Consider the following 24,201-nt stretch of genomic DNA (forward strand, 5'->3'; position numbering starts at 1 on the left):
AAATTAAGCATAATGCAAAATCAGGCAAAGGAAGAGTTAGAAGCAAAACAAATTTGACTTATTTGTAAAGCTTATTTATTAAACAAAAGGTAAAGAGCAAAAAAAGATGCTATATGTTTGATATTATTAAAAAAATTAGCGATTTTTTCTCCCTGGAGCAAATTACAAAAAAGAAAAAAAAAAAACTATTTACAAAAAAATCAGTATTACATGGTTGGTTGTTAATACATTGTATGCCTCCCAGACGATGCAATACAGTCCGTACAAAGCCTAGGCATGCTGAGTATCAAATTATCGATCTGATCTTGGGGATATTACACCACTAAAAAGCAATGCTCTCCGAAGTTCGGTAGACATGTAGGGAGGAGGTTGACGGGCTGCAACTCGTCGGCCAAGCATGTCCCACACGTGCTCTACTGGTTTCAAGTCCGGTGAGAATGCTGGCCAGTCCATACGGGCTATATCCTCCGATTGAAGGCATTCGCCTACGATGTTTGCAAGGTGAGGACGGGCGTTGTCAACTATAAACACAAATTGTGCGCCCATGGCGCCCCGAAACAAACGTACATGTTGTTCCAGAATGACGTCCCGATAGATTTGGCTTGTCATGGTTCCAATTTGAACATGCAAGTCAGTTCTGGAACCCAGAATAATTCCACCCCAAACGAGCAGTCCTGCACCACCGGTAACGGTGTCGTTCAATGATGTTTTCTTGGTGGTAACGGGTACCTGGAGCTCTCCGTATGAAAGTCCGGCGAGAATCAGACTGCAAGCTAAACCTGGACTCGTCGGAAAACATCACACAAGCCCACTGTTGCGGTGTCCACAATGCATGCTCTCTACTCCAGGCTAACCGCAGGCGACAGTGAGTTGCAGTAAGTGGAACGCATCTGACAGGTCTACGAGCATATAGAGCAATATGCCCTAAGCGTCTGTACACGGTCTGCCTTGAAATTGTCGTACCAGTGGCTGAAGAGAGCTGACGAGACAGGTCTGAGGCTGCGCTCCGCCTGTTTCTTTTGGCAGTAACTGCCAAATAGCGGTCCTCATTCGGCGTTGTAACTCTGGGGCGACCTGTGCTGTAATGTCTACTCACATTACCATCATCTTGAAATCGTGCCAAAGCCTGGAGATGACACTCTGGGCAATTCCAAGTTCGTCTGATACTTCCAGTTTGGGTACGCCCACATTCCAGATGGCCGATAATTCTACCACGTAAAAAATCACCCAAATGCGCCCTTTGTGTCACAACTATTCGGTTATTGCACTGAAATGCTTGTAAAGTGCCTGCGAACAATTTTACTTCTTTGCCTGTATTCCTTATGTATCACTCTCTTACACTCTCGTCATTGTGACGTACCATCGGTGTCATCTGGTTACTTCCTGAAATTTGCTTATGATTCCTGAAGATGCGTGTAGTGATTTTACAGGTGATATATTTATTTTAGAGTTCGATTTCCACGTGACTCCGAATTATCCTTTATTTATGGACATGAGTGTATAACGTGTATACGAATCAGTTTCCTTAAGAAAGTCCTTTACGAAGGCATCTCTGTCCTTTGGCAGATAGCCCTCGAGGCTTTGCCGTAATCACATAAACCAGCCAACCAACACTAACATTAAACTGCCCGTTTAAATGAAAAAGAGAGCTATTTATTTATATTATTTATGTCTTAGAGAGCTATTTATTTATATTATTTACATTACAGGTATATATTTTTTCGTATATTTTTAAAAATATGCTTATTATTCACCACTTTAATGGACGCATGTTAGCAAACTACAGGTATTCAGCCTCCTTATTAGTTTCTTGTTGTAATATTAGTTGTTATTAAAAATGCGTTCATATATGGGCCTTAACTAGAAACAGCTTTAGTTTGCAAAAATAAGATCTGATACACTCAATAAAATCTTATGTTTCGATGGGCGTGGTTAGTGCTAATTCGTATCGATATTATTATTTCGAAGAAGTTTATTTATTTTGGTAAAGGATAAATAAAGTATCATAAAATGCTTTACATACGGGTATGTAATTAGCGTTGACAAAATCAGATCCAGGTTCATCGCCTAATGGTAACAATTTCACTCTCGAGTGATCATCTAGAAAAAAAGAAAAATATTAAATGAATAATTTCCTTTTCAATAAAAAAAAATTATCAAAATCTGCAACGAATTAAAAAATGACTCGCCCCAGACTAAATATTTAATACATTTCTTAACTATTTTTATTTGCTTGGGAAACATTCAGTCTTTTTTGCACAGATGCATTTATTGATAAGTATGTTTTATATGCATTTAAACAGCTTTTGAATGCATGAGCCCTTGAACTGATGATTTCTTTCATTTTAACTTTATATAGATCGCAGATTATTGAATTAACGCAATCAATCACTCATCTTGTTGATTATTTTTTTAAGCTAATAAACAAATATGTGCATTCATAACTATAAAAGTGTAAAATCTGGTTGAGTTACTGGAAAATAAAGTTTAAATGGTTGTGAATAATCATAGTTAAGGCTTTAAAACATTCGCGGTTTCACGTACATGCATACGGTTAAGAATTTTATATGTGTGTAAACAATATGTGTGAAGTTATATGTAAAATTATAGTATCTCTTGTGTTTACACAAGTGTTGTGTTACTTGTGTTACACACTATAATATGAACTGCTTGGACAAACGAAGCTCTGCCGGAAAAATAAGATTACAGGGGCGAGTCAATTTAACATTGAGGTAAATGGCTATCTAGCTAAATTCGTGAGATATCGCCAAACTGGCGATGGTTTTTAACAACTGATCTTTACATCCAAATTTGGCGAGAAATCTCCAAAGGTCGCCAAACTTGGCGACGATACAAATTTAATCCTATAATTTTTTTTTTTTTTCTTCGTTTCCTTTGTTGTGTTGTCGTTGGTCTTTTACAATGTTAACAATGCAAATGTTTTACGCCGACAATTTACATCATTATGTGTATCGAACTAACGCCTTTTACGGTTTTTCGATGCGCTGATCAATTTGCTTAGAAAAAAGTGGGTGTAACCACTCGGAAATTTTCAAATTTTCCCCCTGTAACTGTAACCGTGAGAGCTCTGTTGTTCTAAATCATCATAATCTCGAGCACATACCTTCAAATAAGAGCATCTGAAATTTCATTTCGATTGCTTGAGCGGGTAGGCCACTAGGGGTTCATAAATCGGGGAAGTGTTTTCATGACCACCCTGAAGATTAATATTAAAAGCGCTGTAATGCTAGTCTGTATTTTAATATGCCCAAATGTTCCTTAAAGTTCTCAAACAAGCTTCAGATTCATCTTATTTAAAGCATTTGTACGAATTAAATGATAATAAGGAGAAATTTTCATAATTTTTCGCAAACCTTCTGTGAAATATGTTCAATGTGCAATGCTGTTTAAATTACCTTCTTGACATTTAACTTTAACGTTTCCTGAAGGAATGTTTATTGGAATCTCTGCTGTCCAAGAAGAGGATGCAAAATCCTTTGCATTTTACAAATTGTTTTAAACATTTTAAAGCTGCATTTTTCGATTTCTTCATTTATATTTATCATTTATTTAACACACAAGGAAGCCTTTCTAAAAGCTAATGAAGTGAAGAGTGAAATATTAAATACAAGATGAAAAATTAAATGTTAAGTTAACAAATCTCCAACTGATTTCAGTTTGAATTATATAAAAATGCTCTTAACCACCTTCATCCATTCACGATTAAAACTCATAAATTTACATTCTTTCTAAAACTTTCTTTCTTTCTACATTTATTGTAACAATTAATATCCTCGTGGGTACTCTTAGCATATTACACTAAAAATTTTTATTGAGCATGTATAAGCATGTTTTAATAAGCTGCCCCAAATCTGAAAGTATCTGTGATGGATAGCTGCATGTTTAAAACAGCTAAATTATATCAAGCACTGAAGTGGAAACTTTTTCGAAAAAGGAAATTGATCGCAGGTTGTTTAATGTACTTACAGGGATAGATGTTCATCCATCGGTTCTTGCCTCGATTTTCTTCCATCTCTGCCGTTGCACACGGGAACTGTGGACTAGAACGTTTCAAGGCCTGTAAATGAAAAAAGAGGGATGCGTAAATAAATATTTTAACAAGCTTTCATCGAGTTCGATGCAGTGCTCTTATCTTGTCAGCGCATATCGCTTCTGCTATTTGAATTTTAACTAAAAAATTCTGTACAAAATTTCGCTATTATGAGGTACAAGATATTTTTCATCAAAATTCAGATTCTATTTTTACAGTTTATGATAGCAACCTGATGTAGGAGTCCATAGTTATGAGATTTAAAACGAATTTGATATGCAATTGTTTCACACCGCCTCATTCACATTAAGTGTTTTTGTATTACAAGAGTTGCGTATCAATTTAAATACGTAATTTGTAAAATTATGTCTGCTTTTACAATTCATTTTTTCCTTTATCGGAAAAGGATCACGCTTTTTGGATGCATCAAGGTCTCTTTGATAACAGCTGAAATCAAAATTACATTCTGTACCTGTGGAATTGTGTTTAAGCATCGAAAACTTTGGTCAAAATATTTTATATAAAATTAATTATAAATACGCTGCATCTTAAATTTTCATATTTGAACTATAAAAACATAATTTCACAGTCAGAGTAGAAGTAATGAGTGGAATTTCTAAATTAGTTTAAATCTTCTATTTAAGTTCCAGGAACGTCTATTTAAGAATGCTTCTTCTAAGTTCAAGCTGCAGATGATAATTTATTGAAAAAAGTGATATTTCAAGGTAAATTTAGTATTATATGTATATATTTTATCTTAGTAAAGTTATCGAGGAATATAGAGAAATTTTGCCTATTTTCGAAATTAAATTTTTCAGAAAATTACTTCTCAGGTTTTCAGTGTTACGTCTCTAGGATGCTATTTCATGATCTAGGGTTATTTAGTTAATTAATGATTAATCAATAATATTTCATGGTCGATGTTAGTTAATTGATGAAGTACATCAGGGCTATCTGTTGTAGATGGAGATGCCGCCGTGGAGGACATTTTGAAAGAAACTAGTTCATTATCACGTTACACATAAGGAAGACTGCACAGAAGCCCTATACAATCAGTCCGTTTCCCGGAACGAAGCGAGTGCAAACTAATAATGTATAGTGGTTTCAGTTATTTATTTGCATATCAATGAAGATATTCTAATTATTTATTTAACTCTTTTACAGTTTTTACGTTGAAAATAAATTTTACATTATTTTTAAAGTTCCCATGTAAAAGTTTTGAGAAAATCTTTTTTATAATCCAGCGTTGTTCTCTCCCTTAATTAAATATAATACATTATTAATAACTTGCTCTGAGAGAATGTGTATACTGCTGCACGCTGTCCCACTATGTATTGCAATCAGTAGGTAAAATTAATTTGAATTTCAATCGAAAACGAACAAGATTGATTTTATTGTTCAGTAATTTAATTTACAGTTTCTGCTTTTTGTCTTACGAAATGTACAAACGCGGTAAGATAGCTTCCCCCTCAAAGCTGGTTTAGGGTTACCATAAAATGGCAAGGGAAGGCAGGGTTGCCATATTTGGCAAGAAATCGCCCATTTGGCGACAAAGCGATATGTTATTAACGGATGGAGAACCTTCTGGAACGAATTTTTACCGGTTTAACCCAGAATGTTCTCGAACGCAAGCCAAAAACTATATAAACCCTGCTGGTACTCGGAGAGTCAGTGCAAGCTAGTCTCGAGTGAGTTAGTCTATGCGGAGTCGATCGAGTTGACAGCCGGGCAGCGAGTGCCGAGTGGGTCGTCGAGTCCATCGAGAGTCTCTAAGTGTATTGCGGTTAGTGCATCGTCGAAAGAGTGTGTTGAGCTCCGGGAACGACTGAAAAGAAGAGTCAGGAACTGTGCTGTGTGTGTCGTCGAGTGCATCGCGAGTTGTAGCGTGCAGAGTCTCGAGAGTACGTGGAATTCCGAGAACGACCAAGCAGAGTCGGGAGCTGTACTTTGGTGCTTTGCAGTGAAGCTGTCTCCACCCTTATAGCCTCATAACCTGGAGGCTGTGTCGATGATTGTTACAGCGTGTGTATAGTAGTTCTTCGACGACTGTAAACATGATATTCGAGCTGTCTTGGATAATAATGTCCAATAAAGTGTGTTTCGATACTTCATCAAGTGTCGTCGTTATTCACTCCAAATCCACACAAACCCCGTACGAACGTGAAGGAAGAAAATAACGTAACAACTGGTGTAAGAAAATAAAGCAACAATATTATCTGATAATTGATAGATCTAACTTTAGGACAGGGCATGGATTTTACAGATTCTCTAAATCAGTCTACATATAATGAATAACAATGAAACCAGGCCTTCAGAAGAAGAGATCCCTAAATTTATGGATCTTTATTTTTAATGGAATTTTGCATAGTCTTCGAAATATGCTCGATGGTGCAAAGGGGGACATTTCATAAGATGAGCATTCTTCAAACCATAATTTTATGGTTGTAGATGTGTGTGATAGCACATTGTCTTGTGAGAAAGAATATTAGCATCATCTTTATTTATCAAAGAAGTTTATGGCTTGAAGTGCCTTGATTCATACCAGCTGAGCATATCCGATATCATTAATGCCTCACTAGTGTATGTAGAACCTTTTGATTCATGGCTATACCTTCACTCATGGGCTCTGTCCGTTGTCGATTTGGATCGTAATGCAAATCATCGGACCAGGTCAGAGTGTAATAGATCTTCCGAAACAAGATCAATGGGTTAGTTTCGCTGTTCAGTGTGCGACTATTTTTGTTGAAGTTCCAAAACTCTGAAGTGTTTCTTTTGATAAAATAAGTTTTATCAATCTATCACTGGACCTGTGTGCATTCAATCTATTACGAACTCGTACTCGCGCAACATTATTATCAAAGTAAGCAGTGTTATTATGAAAAAAGGCCCACTCATAGCGAAAACGTTAAAGCCGCAAAACACTGGTAGCTTACACTGGGTTTATTTTCGGTGTTTGAATGGGTTCACTCAATTTTTCATGTGCGAGGCAAATATCGCCAGTTTCGTTTAGGATGTTCTTAAAGGAGACGTAGCGTTAATGCGATTCACCATAATCAAATGATTTAGAACAATACATATACGGAAAAAAATAACGCATGTAAAAATGACCTCGAATTTATAGATACATGTTTCTAAAAGTCTAAAAATTATTGAAGTGTTTCAATTCCAGTCACAAACAATGTACATGTTACTGAAAATGTAAGTTTTAGCAAAGATACTCTAACAATGTGGTAACAATAATTAAATACTGTTAATCAAAGTGGCAAAGGTTAATCAATCAAAGATGGTTAATCAATGTATCACTTATGCATTATTAAAACGATAAAGTATATTGAAGCAAAGCTTAAATGCGATGCAACTTACTTCAAATTCCTGAGAAAACCTGAGATGCGAATCCGACATCATAATCCTCACGTGCTCCGAAAAATTATGTACGTCCAAAGGCCTATAAACAACGAAAAGCTCAAGTAGTAAACAAAAAGAACGGTAGAATTAAAATGGTTAATATTCAGAAAGGTACAAGTTCTGAAATATAAAGCCTTTTCAATACATATAAGACCAAAAATACAAGATTTCGGAGAGAAAGATCATTATAAATCATATTCTCTCGATCAGTTTAAAAACGTCTTTACTTTTACATTAGGAAAAATTACAAAATTATTTAATCGAGGATGAACATTTGTAATAACATGCCTGATAAAAAATAATTAAACAAAAAAGACCATCAAGGTATCCTGTTTATAAAGAAAAGAATTAAAAAAACAAAATCTGAAATGTTTCAGATTTTAAATTACGTCCAAAGGGGCGTTTTTTAACATTTTGTGTGTTACCTTTCTTTATTAAATATCATGTTCCTCGCACTTAAACCATAAGATCCAATGCAACAGCAATATCGCAAAATAGTTTTAAAACGAGCATATCTTTAGAATTTCCGATACAGAGACTCACGCGCTGGAGATAAAAATGTTTTTTCTGCACAACGTTGCCATTGCTCGCTTTGAAAGCCTTGAGTTTGTTAATCAAAAATTCGTCAAAGTTTTAAAAAATAGGAAATCGATCATAAAACAAATTTCAAATTTCAAATTTGGTCTTCCACATGCTCATATTCGTTGGAGGATTACGTTATTCAAAATTCGATGACTCTATGTACCGTTGTTTTATCACAATACGAGAAATATACATACATTTATGCAGATTTTTCATTATTTAATTTCTTCAAATATAATTCAGGACTCTAACATTTTGTGGCAACAGTTTGAAAAGTGAACTGACATTTATGAGTCCGACGCAAAATGCCAAAACGAAACTAATAGTCCTTCGGATTCAAATCCCTTTGGACTAATAAAAAAGAAAGAAATACGCGTGACAAAAATAGTGTTTACCAAAAAGGCATTCTTTACTAGCTTAAAATAATAGAGTATATTTCTTGCTGCTTTACTCCAAAATACCGCAATTAAATTTTATTAGCTGAGAGTTAGTTAAAATATGGTTCATATATTGCCAAACCAAAATAGAAAATTACCAGTTAAAGTCATTTTTAAAAAATAAGATAGCTTATCAGATATGACTGAGCAAAACCGCCTGTTGAAAAATAAAATATTCTATGTTTTGAGCACGCGTGGCAACAACAGCTGTTCAACAAAATATGTTCTTTTCAAGCATTTCATGGTTTAAATGTTAATTTTTAGTGAGAATATGTAATTAAAAATATCTATTACATAGTAGGAAAATGCAGAAATTGGGCCTTAATAACCGAATAGTCTGTATGCTTTACTGTAATCAAAGTTGACAATGCGTTGTTTTATATTTCGAGAAATATCTCTTTCAGAATTATACAGATAAACTTCGTATTTTATAAACAATAATTTTTAATGTAAATTTAATAATTTCAGTAAAATAGTTGAGAAAGTTAGTTTTTACTCTGTTAAATATGCTATCGAAGATAGGCCTGTGCTTTTATGTCATTTCAGTTATTTTTAATTTTGAAACAGAATATAAATTTGAATGAGCTAAAAACTCACGAACTCGTATTTAATTTATAACTTTCAAATTTATCTTACATATATAAACACACGAGAGGAAATATTAAGAAATCAATATTTAACACGAGTCTACATTTTAAGAACAAGTTTCTGCATTGTACCACGCGCATGTGAGCAGGAAGAAGATGAAAATTATAGAGGAATTTCGAATACCTAGCAAAAGCTTAATGTCAGCATGTATTGTTCATTTGTGAAGCTGGAAATGGATCACAAACGAAACATCACCGATGTTCAAAAGTAACCATATTTGTCTGGCGGATAAAAGGCTACAAAGTTGTACAGATTGCGTAGTTCTTAGGTGTTATAGCATCTTTTGCATGTACAGTGTATGTGCCAAATGGCGTTTGTGCCAAACAAACAATTCCAAAATATGCAATGCTGGCTTAAAGGCGATACTATTCCCGAAGGATCATCAGCATGAGATCGCTACTGCTAATCGGTTCCAAAGAAGTATCCAGTTGTTGGCAAAGGTTAATGCTGGAGCAGGTCCATCTATTTCCGGGTGCACTCCTACATCGAGAGCTCCATCGCATGAAATCATTCAGCCTTTATACCCCAGCGATGTCCTCGATTCCAGCCGCTCAGAAGAAACTCCAATGGGCTAAGTTTCCGACATAAATTCTCTTCTTGCTTTAATTCCAAACAACAAAATTCAAACTTCATGAAACGAAGGTCATAGTAGCTATTTTGGTAATGACCAGCCAGATAAATTAATTAAAGAAGTATCTTTTATTCAGGACGATACTGAAATCATCCTTATCCTCAATGAAATTTCAAATGCCAACTAAAACAACTTGCCTCGAAATATTGGCAAGATTTGTGGAATAATGCTTCGCAAGAAAGACACGCCTAAGCTTCACATCTTTGTACTCGAATCCTTCATTAAATTACTATACAACAGGATACGGCTCCTTACCCACATATTTTTAACTCCGACATCTGTATATAAGGAGAATAGGAAACTCCTGATCATTACACTTTCTTATGTCTCTTAACTGAGGATAGTCTATAAAGTCTCTGAAAATTGATCTCATGCCATTCTAGATGTTTCTAGTTAAATACAAACATCAGTATCTAACTTTAATAGAATTACAGCAATGCCTCTTTTTCTACGGCTTACATCTTTGTCAAGTAAATGTTCCTTATGCTGCATTCATTTAATGAAATTTTATATCTTGTGAATATGCTCAAAAGGATTCCACGTATGAAATTTATAAATTGAAGTAACCTGCGCCAACATACCATTTTAAATGCATTAAAAAAACTGTGTTTATTTCTTGTCAAAAATATTTTGTCTATTCCCAAATCCTTGAGCTCTCAGATTCTTAAACTCATACTGTTTTTTGATACTGTTCTCAACAATTTGATCCCATGGACACTCATTGAGTTATTAGTACAGTTAACAATGTGTTTCCAGTACTTATTTTTTTTTATCTCCGGTTTATGAGTTATTTTTGTTACATCAAAACAAATTTTCTCAGTTTAATTTGTTAACTTCAAATTATATTGAATTGTATTGTAATCTCATTATTTCTTATATCATTATTTTTTAACAAATAATGGATGCCGGTTCTCCAGTGGGATTGCACAATGTACCATAACGGGTAAACTGTAAATCCTTTTGAAAGCTTCAGATGCTCATCTCATCGGCGGAACTCAACCTTTTTCTATGTAGGCTCTTGTAAAACTGGCTTTTTTAAGGGGTAATTAGTATGAAAAGGTATTACCAATTGACCTATGGTATAGCAATGGTGTCATCATACTTTTACCTCCGCCTTTAAACTTCGATATGTCATATTGTTCAGGAGAATCATACTTCTGTTTTTGTTTCGGTGATGCGCATTGCCGCATCACTAGGGGTATAGAGAAGCATATAACCCAGACTGAGTCCAAACATCGGTGTAGTTCGGGAAGGGATTAAATTTTCTAAATGTATTTAGGTGACTGGCATTGAACCACCAGTAAAATCAACACTCGAATGAAGGCTGTAAACTAGATCCGCATCCTAAAATCGTCGTATTATGGGTTTTCTACGTGGAGAGGGTACAATTGTGTACCAAGACAACAGTTTTGCCGTACATCATGCTAGATATGGTTAATACTGGTTCGTAGAATGAGAAGCTGGTGTGCCATATTTCAATTGACCAGCCGAATCGTCTAATCTTAACGTTATTGAGAAAGTCTGGGATGCTTTAGAATTTGTTGTCAAGAAAAGTGTAGCGTGCCCACAGTTACCAGAGAAACTACAGCCAGCTTGATGGTGAGCGAGCAAAAATCATTATAAATGTTATCCAGTTTCAAATTGACAGCATGCTGCATAAGATCCAAGCTGTAATCAGGAAACATGATGATGGAATCATGTGTTAAGTTAAATAAAATTTGGTTTAGTAATATTTTGTTTGACGTGTTTATGACAACATCACAATTACTATATAAAAGACTATAATAATCGCATTAGCTTCATAATAATGCTTAAGATGACAAAGCGCAGGTGCTGCCAACAGGTTTGTAATTTATAATGCAGATATTACGAACAAGAACTTCAGATAGAATATCTATGACTGTCTGTTAGAGCTTAGTTCTCCAGTATTGTCTAGTACAATAGACTTAATTCAAAATTACGGAGATTATAACATAGCACATGTTTCATATCCTAGCCTAGCATGTCCTATTACCGAAATAGCTAATTTAATTACAGCACGATATTTCAGTCCACTGTTAGAATCCAGAAAGCAGATTTAGAACTTACCCTCTCGTTTGATATATTTCAATTTGTTGAGGAGGCTCAGGAACTGGGGGTGCTGATGGAGCAACGTGTCCGAACCTTGATCTGCAAGATGAATTCTGAGTTATACAAAATAACTGCAGGTAAAAGCCGAAATAGAAATTAAATGCTTACACTAGAGAGGAGTTTTCTATAATGTTATTAATTTAGGACACATTAAAGCACACACAATTTAGGATATAATGCAGAAATTTCATTTCAACACTATTGCAGCCGTTTTTTGGATAAAAATGTGCTATTATTATTTAATGTATCATTAAAAGTGAATAAATGAAAAAAATATAGACGCTGATAAACGCCCGCCAAGAAATATAAATTCAAATAAATTGAATTAAATATATAAATTTTTAAGAAGAATGTAATATTGCTTCATCACTTAATTTATTAAAAAACATACTATTATAATCTAAAAAGGATAATGATACTATAACACGTGGAATAGTAGTTGGCGATTAGTTAGCACGCTTAATGACGTGATAACTTAACGTTATTTACGTCCTGTATAAAATGGATAGGCTTAACATTTCTAAAATCCATAAAATGATGGTAGTAAAATATTTTTACAAAGTTAACAGTGTGATTTACGAGTACTTTACCTTTATCGGCAAGAATAAGTCATACATCTCAAATAACTTTTTATATGAATAAAAACTGATGATATAGGAAAAACGGGGGGAAATTGCTATAGAATACTGACACATAAAATAATTTCTTTGTCATATTTTGCGGAATCAAAGCTTAAAATGAAATTAGAAAAAAGGTACTGGAAAGAAACAAAAAGAAAGATGGCCGTCAAAAATTTACAAATTAGGAAATAGATAATAAAACAAATTCCACATTCCAAATTTGGGCTTCAAGATGCCCATATTCGGGTAGAAACGTACGTTATTTAAAATTGGATGGCTCTAGGTACCGTTAATTACTTCCTTGTACGGAGTAAAAAGGAAGTATTGTAATCGCGAAAAGTTTCAGGCAGCATATTTCAACGAAAATATCCATTTTGCCCGCTATCGAATGCAATTTAACGATGTTTTTGCATGATATGTGTACGCAAGGACAGAATAAAAGACTATTTTCCCCCCAAAAAATTATAAAACTGCTTTAAAATGAATTCTGAAGAGAATTTTTCATGGCGTCTGTACGAACGTATGTACGTACGTGCGTCTCGCATAACTCATAAACGAGTAGCCTCAGAACGTTGAAATTTTGTATATAGGACTGCTATAACATGTAGATGTGCACCTCGTATTTTGGTTGCAATCGGCCGTACCAAACGTATATAAATATATTTATATATATATATCCATTCTGTTACTCGGCTCAGTGATTTCAGTTTCTTTACCCTTATATGTTTGTAAATTGTACATTTTTTGCTTTAAAAATGATTGAATTATGTTGTTTTTATCTTCCGGTTAAGGGTTTTATGCCTTTAGGGTGCTACTTTGGTAGACGGTTGCACGGGTTTTGGCGATTTTCCTTTGGCGAGTAATACAACTTATGGTAAACCCATTGCTGGATAAGTTATTTATGGTAACCGATACTTTGTTGTCATTTTATTTAAAAAATAATGCGTTTTATTGTGCATAAATTCCGTGTTTAAAATATTATTTATGGATTTTAAATATTAAAAATCAATTTAATTTTGCATTTTTATTTGAAAATTTTTTTTTATTGTTTATCATATTTTATGAAATTTTATGTTGTGGATGATGTAATCAATGACGTCACCTTACTTTAAAAGTAATTCATTTTAATAGGTATAAATTTAATCTAATGTTTTAAACATTATTTATGGCTCCTAAATATTAAAATACAATTTAATTTTGCATTTTTTTAAAAAATGATTTTATTATGTATTAATTTTTAAATAATTTTAATTCTAGCCGTGATGTAATAAGCTCTCTGATTGGTTATAGAATATTTGCGCATTAACGAGCTGTAATCAGCTCCCTGATTGGTTACTGACAATTTGTGCATTTCCGCGCCGTTTTAAAATTAAATTTATATCTTCGAATTCCTTCAAAGATGTCTTCAAAGATGTTATCTAAATTATGATTTTGATTTTTTTTTGTGGTATTTATCAATAAACAACAGGTTAAACACTCAAAAAAATGTAAGTACATATTTTTCTTTTACTTTATAATTGTATACTTCAATTTTTGTTAAAAAAATTAATACACTATTTTCAGAAATTGCTGAGATAATTACTGTCCATATGTTTTAATGTTAATTATATTCTATATAATGTATTTTAAAGTATTTGAATTTAAAAATATTCTAATTCTTTTAAATGTTGGTATGATGGTTTTTAATTCGATATTCAATTTCAGTAATATTTTAATCTAATTAAACGTTGGCCCAATGTTTTTATACCGGTATTTTTATTCTCTTCTTTGCTATATGAAAGTAATAATAACCTTACTTTAGTATTTTATACTCATAGTAAATGTATTTATTTACATTTGCCTGCCATCTTAAAAAACAACACTTTCAACAAAAAATTAATCCATCGATATTTATTTATTTATTTTTTTAATTTCGAATACTTTACTATGCGTAAAAACAGCGTTTTTCAAGATGGCTGACTTTTGTAAAAATCGCGCTAACAATTGCGCCAACGTAAATCGCCAAAAATCCGTGCAACCGTCTACCAAAGTAGCACCGCCTTTAGTAAATCTCTATGCAATATGTTTAGAATTATCAACAATTTTAAAGTTGTTTAAGTGCCGCTAAGCCTAATCCTTTTCTTGATGGCGGCCATTGTTTGTTTACATTTGAAACAGCAGACTAGTGGATTTGTTGCCAATCTAGAGAAACGTCGCTTCGCAACAACAAAGATAACGCCTTCATTTATTATTGCCAATTACATCATGCTCAATCCTTTCTGGAATTTTTTCGAGGAAATAAGTGTTTAAGATTTACTTCGTAATTTTTAATATAGATATTTTGAGTTTTTATGTATTTTTGCCTTCTCGCGAAGTGAGAACTGAATTAATTTGAATGAGAAATACTAAATCGTCTGTGAAAAACTGTTTCTTTTTGTCTTGTTTGCTTAATTTCTTTTATACATCGTTCTAGCTTTATTATAGTATTTGAATAGAACATGTGGCAACGATTAGATAATTCTATTCTTTAAATGATATAAATTTTGTGCATTATGAGTTATAATATGAACGAAATATAATACTGTTAAGTGAATCTAGCGCCAGAATGTCGCTATGGTAAAATTTATTCTATTGTGGTTTATGCGCTGTCGGCGAAGTAGATTTAATTCAATCCAATAAGTTTAAAGGAAATGCAAGAAAAAATGTGTATAATTTAATATTCCGTACAAAGAAGTCATGTGGTGTACACATCAGATTTTTTTTTATCACAATACGAGAAACATTCATATATTTATGCAGCATCTTCATTATTTAATTTCTTTAAATATAATACAGGGCGATAATATTTGGTGGCAACAGTTTGAAAAGTGAATCGGACATTTATAATGAACCAACGCAAAATGCCAAAACGAAAATAATAGTCCTTCAGGGCAAATTGCCCCTTTGGACTGTCGGCACATGTAACGTTAATGCGGATTGTAATAATTTGTTTTAATATCTATCAGTTTCCACGAGCAAGTCTATCCGTTAGGTAGATATAACCCGCGCGTTCTTTGCGTGAATCAAATTTAATTTAAAGAATTTTGAAAGAGTTGGGGAAAGTATAATCTGTGACGTACTTGCTTACGCATTAATTAACTTTTACTCAATATAACACTACATTTTTTTCGGCATTCAGTTTTAATTGTTACATAGATGATAATGTTCTATAACCATTTATTCCTGAATAAATGGAGCAAGTAGTATGTTACTTTTAACTCCGCGGCCGCTTTCAGGAGGTTAGAAACTGCGATGCAGTGTAATAATCAATTCATAAATAACTAAAAATCCTTTCTGGATGTTAGACTGAATTTTAAAAGAGCATATTTAAAACTTTTCTAAGCTTCAGTTGAACTTTTTTTTTTTTTTTTTTTTTCCGTTTTACTTTTTATTTCACTTTCCTAGACAGATCTTTCCCCGCTGCATTATGAATTATTTAATATGCTAATATCTTTTGACGATAAAACAAATTGCAGAATATAAACAATCATAAACGAGTGAATGCATATACCTATAACCGTGCCAGCACATATATATGATAAACAGCGTATAAATACTCACCTAATAACTTGTCTTAGTGGTTCTAGTTTTCCTTTCCTTTGTAAAACTATAAGACCCATGAGAAGGAAGACAACTATAAGCAGTAACGTTAGTCCTGCCACCAGGGCTCCTAGGTACGATGAAGATGCGGCAGGTGCTAGAAAGAAAATCGAAATGATGTAATAATGTTTTAAAAATCTTCGTATAATAATACCTACATCTAGGCAGGTTAAAATTTATTTAAATTTTCAAATATATACAAACTAAACAAACGCGCTTGTTAAATTACGTTAGATACGTAGAAAATTCACCTACACATAGTTTTCTGTCTTTGATTCGGTTTTGATTTAGAAAAGTGAGCACGCGCATCTGCGCATGACTACTGAATGTGAGAACACCTGTGAAGGAAAAGAACATTTTTGAAACTGTGGGTTCGAAATAGTTAAGAAAACACTGGAAGATGTTCTGCCGCGTGACTTCAGAAAGACAACACGTGTAGAAAACTGAAGAAACAATATTTTCATGAAAGGTGAAAGGAGTACATACGAAATAAATTACTTGACTGGCAGGAGATGAAAGGATCACATGAAAAATAAAGTATTTATGTAACTACAACGGACTTTCGATAATATACCAGACTGAATTGAGATGATATGGAATGGAATTTTGAAAAGATTATTTAACACTGAAGACTGAATCATTTATCTATCAAACGATGTATTTTTTTTAGGACACAGATAGCTTTTTCTTCGTTATGATACGAAATAATTCCTCTAATTAACGTCATAATTTTTCCTACTGCATCTAGAATTCCCACATACTTACTTATTTATGAATTCAATATATATATATATATATATATGTACATAAAATGTAAATTTTTGTTTTATATATTTAAATTTTTTAATTTAATAAATGTTAATGAAAAATACAGAGTACAATGTCTATAAACCATAATGTATTCTATTAGGGCTGTTAATGTATTTTCAAATGAACAATTCCAAAGCGATTAAATATATACTTTAGAGAAATGTTTTTTACACATGCGTGCAGATGGATCATTGAATGAAACCACATTTAAGAATGGAGCTTCCTCACTTTTCAAACCACTGAAAGGAGTCATAATGCAGAAAACTAAGTGCAAGTACACACTGCCTCCCCCCCCAAAAAAAGATAGATTCTATGTCTTCAGTACTACTGCGCCGATTGACGAAATTCCACTTGCGTTTTTTATGTTTCGAAAGCGCGATTTGGGATATATAATACTGAAATATCATATCAATTTTTTTCCTGTATTTCTATTCTACGATTCAAATTATGTCAAAGTACCAAGTTTTATAAAAATTGCACGAGCAGTTTTTAAAAAATCAGTTCTCAAAATTTTAGCTCCTCAGAGTAAATTAAATTAGTGTATATTTACTGATATCTCTTTTTTGATTAAACTTGCTTATTCCATCTTTAACAGTTTATAATCTAGGTTCAATCCAAACAAAAATCGCAAATGTTTGATTTACTTTAACATTTGTATTTTTTAGTAATTTTTATTAATTTTTCGGAAAGCGTTTTGAATTATAACCTATGAAATGTTTACCGTCATCTTGAAGTAGATATATTTTTAAGCATACCTACAAGAAATTACAGATTTAATTAAAAATTTCCTAAGATATGCGTGAAGTTACATATCGACGCGTTTTGAAATTTGGCATGTTTGTTTTAACTAATAACGACGGCAGACTTGGTTTACGGATCTAAACAACTATGATTCAAAAATATAATATAAAAAAAAATATTTGAAAGAATGAACGATGCAGCTTTCTTGCAGTCGTGCACAATGAAAGAAGAAGGAAAGTAGGTTTCCACAAATTAAGCATTTAGCCAAATGAATTATTCTTGGTGCAAACTGAAAAAGTGCGCCAAGGAATTTTAAAATTTAATTACAAGAAGTATATATTAATTGCTTATTGAATTAAAGTATATGGAAGTTTTTCAATGGCATAAAATGCTAAACCTGCATAGAAGACATTGCACAGGATCTTTAAGAAAACAAAATGTAATAATATTATAGTAAAATGTTTCATTTAGATTTAATCTGTCAGATAATTTAAAATTGATTTAATTTGTAATACATAAGTTTTTTTTAAAAAATATTTCATGTTTTTTTCATGTACTTTAACAGCAAACGTTTTTAAGTATTTTCATGTCAAAGAAAGCAATAAACATCCAACAACAGACGGTTTTAGAGTTCTTTTAGCAGAAAGAATGTTCTCCAATTATTGATGCATACAATGTACTGAAACGTGATCATTCATAGCCAACAAATTTTAAGACTAAGATAGAAAAGTACGTGATAACTGAAATAGTTTGAGTTACTTTCTGTATTGAAATAATGACTTCAAGACTTATGTATGTCGCAAAAAATTATATATTAAAATTAAGAAATTAGTTAATTATCCTAATTAAGCAAACTTTTTAATTTATATATTTTAAGTAAAATTTAATCATTATTACATGAAGCGATTTAACCAAACTTGTAGAACAAATAATTTTTTAAAACATAAATTAATTAAAATTTGCGTAAGGAAGAATATTTAAAAGTAGTGCATGATTTTAATGCACTTAATTATTCCTTTTATAACCAATTTTAACTAAACAACGCACAATAATTTCAGGCTTTGCTGATTATTTTTATTTGCATAGTTTAATTTCAATTCAGCTCTTACATTTTAGAAGAGATTACAGTTTCCATTTATTAAAAGTAGAGCATTTTGATTCATATAAAGGATGTTCTAGTTTTCAGTCAAGATATATTTTTGAATATTTTGGTTAAGTTTCTCACCTAATTTTACAAAATTTAATATTTAAGGCATAATTTCAATCGTAGAATCGAAATATGGAAAAAAATCGGTATGTCATTTCAGAAAAAGTCCGATTTTGTTGTTCAAAATACCTATGCTAGAACAATGCTGTATAAAAATTTAATATATATCGTAAGTTTTGTTTTCGAGACATCAAAAATGCATGTTAAATTTCGTCAATCGGCCCATTAGAACAGGGGATATAGAATTAGACCCCTCTTTTTTTGTGCAGAGTGTACCATTGCTTCAAAAATTACACTTAGGAGTGTTCTGCAATCCAGAGAGCTTTAAACATATACTTCTCGCGAATTGATGAAAAACAGCTTAACTGAATAATGACGTTTTGGGTGACTAAAGGATAGCCCTTTGGTAAATACAATAAATTTGCCAAAGACATGAACAAAGTATTCATCATTTACACAACAAAGTCCACCAGTTAAAGAAAACTCGTGCAACACAGCGGTAGGACAAGATTTACCAAAACAAGGAAATAATGGTATATTTATGGTAGCTTAACGTAACGCAACATAACGATCCAAAAATTTGGAAAAAGCTAGTCAAGGATGCATCTTAATGTCAAAATCGAAGAAATTGCTAAAAACGCATTTGTTAGCAACCGCAATAATGATAAATTAGAAATTTAAAAAAAAAAAAAAAAAAAAATAAGAAAAGAATAATCTCTCCCGCATGAAAGGCAAGGATCTGGAAGTATGTTTTCCTTTTACGTATGTTCCTGTATATTTCCTTTAAGTTGACGTCATAATAGCATAATGCATTTTAAATGGAATTAATGTTTTTTTCGTTTTTTTCCTAAAAATGTATACATTAAGATAGGTACAAAAATACAAAGATAGTTTATTACTTATTTCTTGAAATTTATATTAAAAGGAAACTTTTTTTACTTAGATTTACCTCAAGGTATGGTAAATGGTCTATATAATTATGTCTTTCTTATGCTGTTTAATTATTTTCTCTCGTAGAACACTTTTTAATGCAATAAGTTAATATATGTGAAATTTGCTTTCATGAAAATATTTCTTTTTGTTGCAAAATGCTTTTAAAAATCAGGATCATCATACTCGTGAAATCGTCACATTTTAAAGTCCATAATGATAAATTCTGATATTGTTCGAATACATGCTATATAAATTGAACTCCCAGATCTGCACAGTCAAAATATTTATGTAAATTAAGGCATATAATTCGTTAAAAAAGAAATAAGTGTCAATATTCTTCATTTCTTTAACTATTTTTCCAAAGCAGAAAAGAAATAGTGATAACAATATTTTAACAATAAAAAAGCACAGTAACCTGTTCACCAAAGAAATTTGCAATACATTTATTAAATAGATTAGAAGTTCATATAATTTTTTAAACTTGAAGTTTTTATTTAGCATTTGTGTCAAGAGCAAAATATTATTTTTTAACTTGCCATTATTTAATATTAATTAAAAAAGGAAATAGGAAGAAAGAAAACAGTGCAGTTAATTTAGCTCATGTTTATGCATTAACCTTCCAAACAGCTTCATTTATTAAAACGTTACGTAAGGGAAAAGTAACGTCTAATTAAATTTCCCGGTATATCTTAATTAATTTTTGAGGCCTTCAAAGCATGGAATGCCATTTCGGCCGCTTGCTGAAATGTTATTAAAAACGTCGCGTATTTTATTTTTGAAAATATAATTAAGTTGACCAAGCAAAAGAATGATTCATTTAAACAGAATTAAATACAATTTAATGCCTCGCAAATGGTAATGCGAAGCTCAAATATTCTTGATATAAATATGATTTACAATTGAGATAATGTGTTGTATTTGATTAAACAAACATACATATACATATATTGGAGATAATTACATGTTTTGAGATATAATGTGAAGTTTTTACGCTGCATAATAAAATATACAAATTATAAACAAATAAAACTTTTTAAAAAATGAGGTTAAATTTTACGTTTTTAACTAGTAAAAGCTTCGAAGTACATTTTACATTCTAAAAGAAGCATTTCATTTTAAGCATTGAGAAAGTTTTTGATTTTGATTACACCTTCATTGAATGATTTTGGTTTAATATCTAATAAAAGTATATAAATTAAGCCTCTTGTTCAGATTAATTGTGTTCTTATTGAGACACTTTAATTTTAAAATTATTTGCTATTTTGTTTTACAAGATTCTTTTGGCTTAAAGGGACTAATGTCTTTATTTGGATTGAGTATTTATGTGACCTATGGTTTGAATCTAGCAAATAATTTGACACTTACTTGGAAATAAGATGAAACACTCCCTTAATTTAGTTATTGTTAATTGATGGTAGATTTGTTTATTCCTTGGATAAGTCGATTAATCTGCGATCGATGACAGTAGCTACTTTTCAATACTTAAAATTTACTTTTGGTTTTGATATTTTTGGGATTAAAGATTTTTCTTAGCAGATCATTAAACAATTTTGTATTTATATAAAATACTAATTTGAATTCTAAAAAAATATTTTCAGTGATGGTTTTAAATTTGTGTTCGTAGGAAATGGTATATGGAAAGTTTTCTTATTATAAATTATTATGAATTGATTTATTACTTTGAAGCTTTAGCGCAAGTTATAGGCTTTTTAATTTACTTTTAATTACTTTATTTTTAATTTTATGTAAGTTATATTTATTTATTAACTTATCTGCAATGCGAAACCAGGTCAGAAATTAATTAGAACCTTCCAGGAAAAAATTAGCTACCTGAAAGTAATTAAAAAGTTTTCGAAAATAAATTTTACATATTTTCAAAATATTTTTAAATATAAATAGAACAATCTAACTTTCATCTTTTAAATTATGACAACTCTAAATATTAATTTTAAGAACTTCATTTTCACCGCTCAGTTGCAGGAAGTATATTTTAAGTAAAATTTAATCATTATTATATGAAGCGATTTAACCAAACTTGTAGAACAAATAATTTTTAAAATATAAATTAATTAGAATTTGGATAAAGAAGAATATTTAAAAATAGTGCATAATTTTAATGCACCTAATTATTCCTTTTATAGCCAATTTTAACTAAACAACGCATAATAATTTCAGGATTTGCTCATTATTTTTATTTGCATAGTTTAATTTCAATTCAGCACTTACTTTTTAGAAGAGATTATAGTTTCCATTTATTAAAAGTTAAGCATTTTGATTCATATAAAGGATGTTCTAGTTTTCAGTCACTACACGCGTACTTAATAAACGCTGCCATAACAGATAAAGTTGTATCATTTATACTTAATTGGATTGCGCATAATCCGGAGGAAACTCGCACAGCGATACTTATCAGCCAGGAAAAAGACTTACCTGTTCGAGCGAGGAGAGGTTGCGATTCAGCATATCCTCCACGAGTAAATGCTCTCAGCTTCATCCTGTTAAACAGACGGAAGGAGAAGATCTCAATAAAATGACAGTAGTTACGAATTTCCGAAGCATATATGTGCGCATGGGTTTTTCTTCTTCGATTCTATTCGAACTCGCTTTCCCCTCCCCTACCTTGTCACCGTCGAATCGTTTGCAAGAAAGGGTTAGGCATATCTGACAATATGATTCACAATCTCCTTCAATTTGAATTCGAACAAAGTTTATTTTATTTTTTATTTATTTATATTGTTGTTGTTGTTACGAATTGTTTATATTTCACTTTTTGTTTCATAAATATGTCGCTGATTTTTCATGAAGGATCTCAATTTTTGAAAAACTTAGTTTTCGAATTTTTAACATCAATGTTCATTTTCAAATGGACCTTGGATTTCCATGTGATAAAAACATTACACCCCAAAAAAGAGTATATCATGAAAAATTTATAAAAAAAGTTTTCTTAGTTAAAAACTATGTTAAAATTTTAATAAATGCTATTAAATATTAGGAATATTAAAAAAATAACACGCTTCTTGGATTTAGACTGCTCAGTGAATAATCAATAACTGATTAATTAAATTTCAAAGCTAAATTAACGGTCTTGTGCTAGATCGAATGGCATTTATCTAAGATGTGTTATATGAAACCCTGCGAAAAAAAAAAGTGGGAGGGTGGGGCAGTTCTATTTCTCCCGCTATTAGATTTATATATAGCATTGTTCTAATATAGGTATTTTGACACAGAATTGGACTTTTTCTGAAATAACATACCAATTCTTTTCCATATTTCAATTCTACGACACTCAACTTACGTCAAACTACCAAAATTTGTAAAAATCGCAGGAGTCGTTTTTAAAAAATTACCTCTCAAAATTTTAGCTCCTCAATGTTAATTGAGTTTGGTATATATTTATCAATCTCTCTTTTTTTTATTAAACTCATTTGATTCTTCTTTTCGCATTTAGAAGTCCAGGTTCATTCCAAATAAAATTCACCCATTTTTTATGATTTACTTTTAAAATTTGTATTTTAAAATCATTTTTGTAAATGATTCAAAAAAATTAGAATTATAATGTATAAAACTTTTACCATCATCTTAAAGTAGACGTATGTGGAAGGCAAAGTAAAATTGGTTGCAATGTATTAAATTAGCCACGTGAATTATTCTTGGCGCAAACTAAAAAATTGCGCCAAGATAAACTTTTAAATTTCTCCGTAAATTTCCCACTCAGTTTCACAAAATTCAATACCTAGGCATAATTTGAGTCGTAGAATCAAAATATGGAAAAAAAATTGGTATGTTATTTCAGAAAAAGGTCCGATAACCTAACGGGAGGAATTGCTTTGTGAAGGAATTTCTGATGTAATGTTTCAACATTTGATCAACATCAGATCAGCCGCAACTATGGAGTTAATAGAAATAACAGTTTCAAGACTAATAAATCAGTAGTAATGATAAATTAAATAATTAAGGATATAGTAATAATAAAATTAGGTAAACCTAGGGGAGATATCACATACTTGATTTTTCTATTCACAAACAAAACAATACAGTTAAAGAAAATATACCTATAATAAAGATATGTTCTTTAATTAAAAAAAGATTATTGTTAATATGAACTAGCATTTTGTTTTGTTTATTTATAATAATATAGAAAGATATGGAAAAATTATGAACGACTTATCAGCAAATGTAAAATGAAAGAACGAAATTATTCCTACGGTGGGATATAATATATGACGTTAGGTTAGAAATGTTACCTATGTGAAAAATGATCATAATTATCAGTTGGATGTAATGTAAATTAAATATTTATTTTAAATGATACCAGTTAGATATATGACTAAAAATAAAATAAGATTTTTAATTTTTAAAAAGCGCGTTTACTGCTTTTAAGTTTTTCA

General features: G+C 31.5%; 1 protein-coding gene across 3 annotated transcripts in view; it reads right to left on the reverse strand.

The window, feature by feature from the left end:
- The window catches only part of LOC118191486 (phosphatidylinositol phosphatase PTPRQ-like), a 218,975-nt gene that overhangs the window by 11,370 nt on the left and 183,404 nt on the right, over positions 1 to 24,201 (reverse strand). For 2 of the 3 annotated variants that reach the window (XM_085814563.1, XM_085814564.1), the window contains exons 20-25: positions 22,244 to 22,308; positions 16,084 to 16,219; positions 11,843 to 11,923; positions 7,415 to 7,496; positions 3,988 to 4,078; positions 2,024 to 2,100 (exon numbers count right to left, since the gene is read on the reverse strand). In XM_085814563.1, coding sequence (XP_085670689.1) covers positions 2,024 to 2,100; positions 3,988 to 4,078; positions 7,415 to 7,496; positions 11,843 to 11,923; positions 16,084 to 16,219; positions 22,244 to 22,308 — 532 coding nt within the window. Of the gene's footprint in view, positions 1 to 2,023; positions 2,101 to 3,987; positions 4,079 to 7,414; positions 7,497 to 11,842; positions 11,924 to 16,083; positions 16,220 to 22,243; positions 22,309 to 24,201 lie in introns of those variants that run through there. The other variant, XR_015040580.1, reaches the window with a different exon arrangement.

The sequence above is a fragment of the Stegodyphus dumicola genome, chromosome 4, assembly GCF_044657685.1.
Source record: "Stegodyphus dumicola isolate Sdum_Otavi_A_Nest chromosome 4, ASM4465768v1".
Classification (NCBI taxonomy): Eukaryota; Metazoa; Arthropoda; class Arachnida; order Araneae; family Eresidae; genus Stegodyphus; species Stegodyphus dumicola.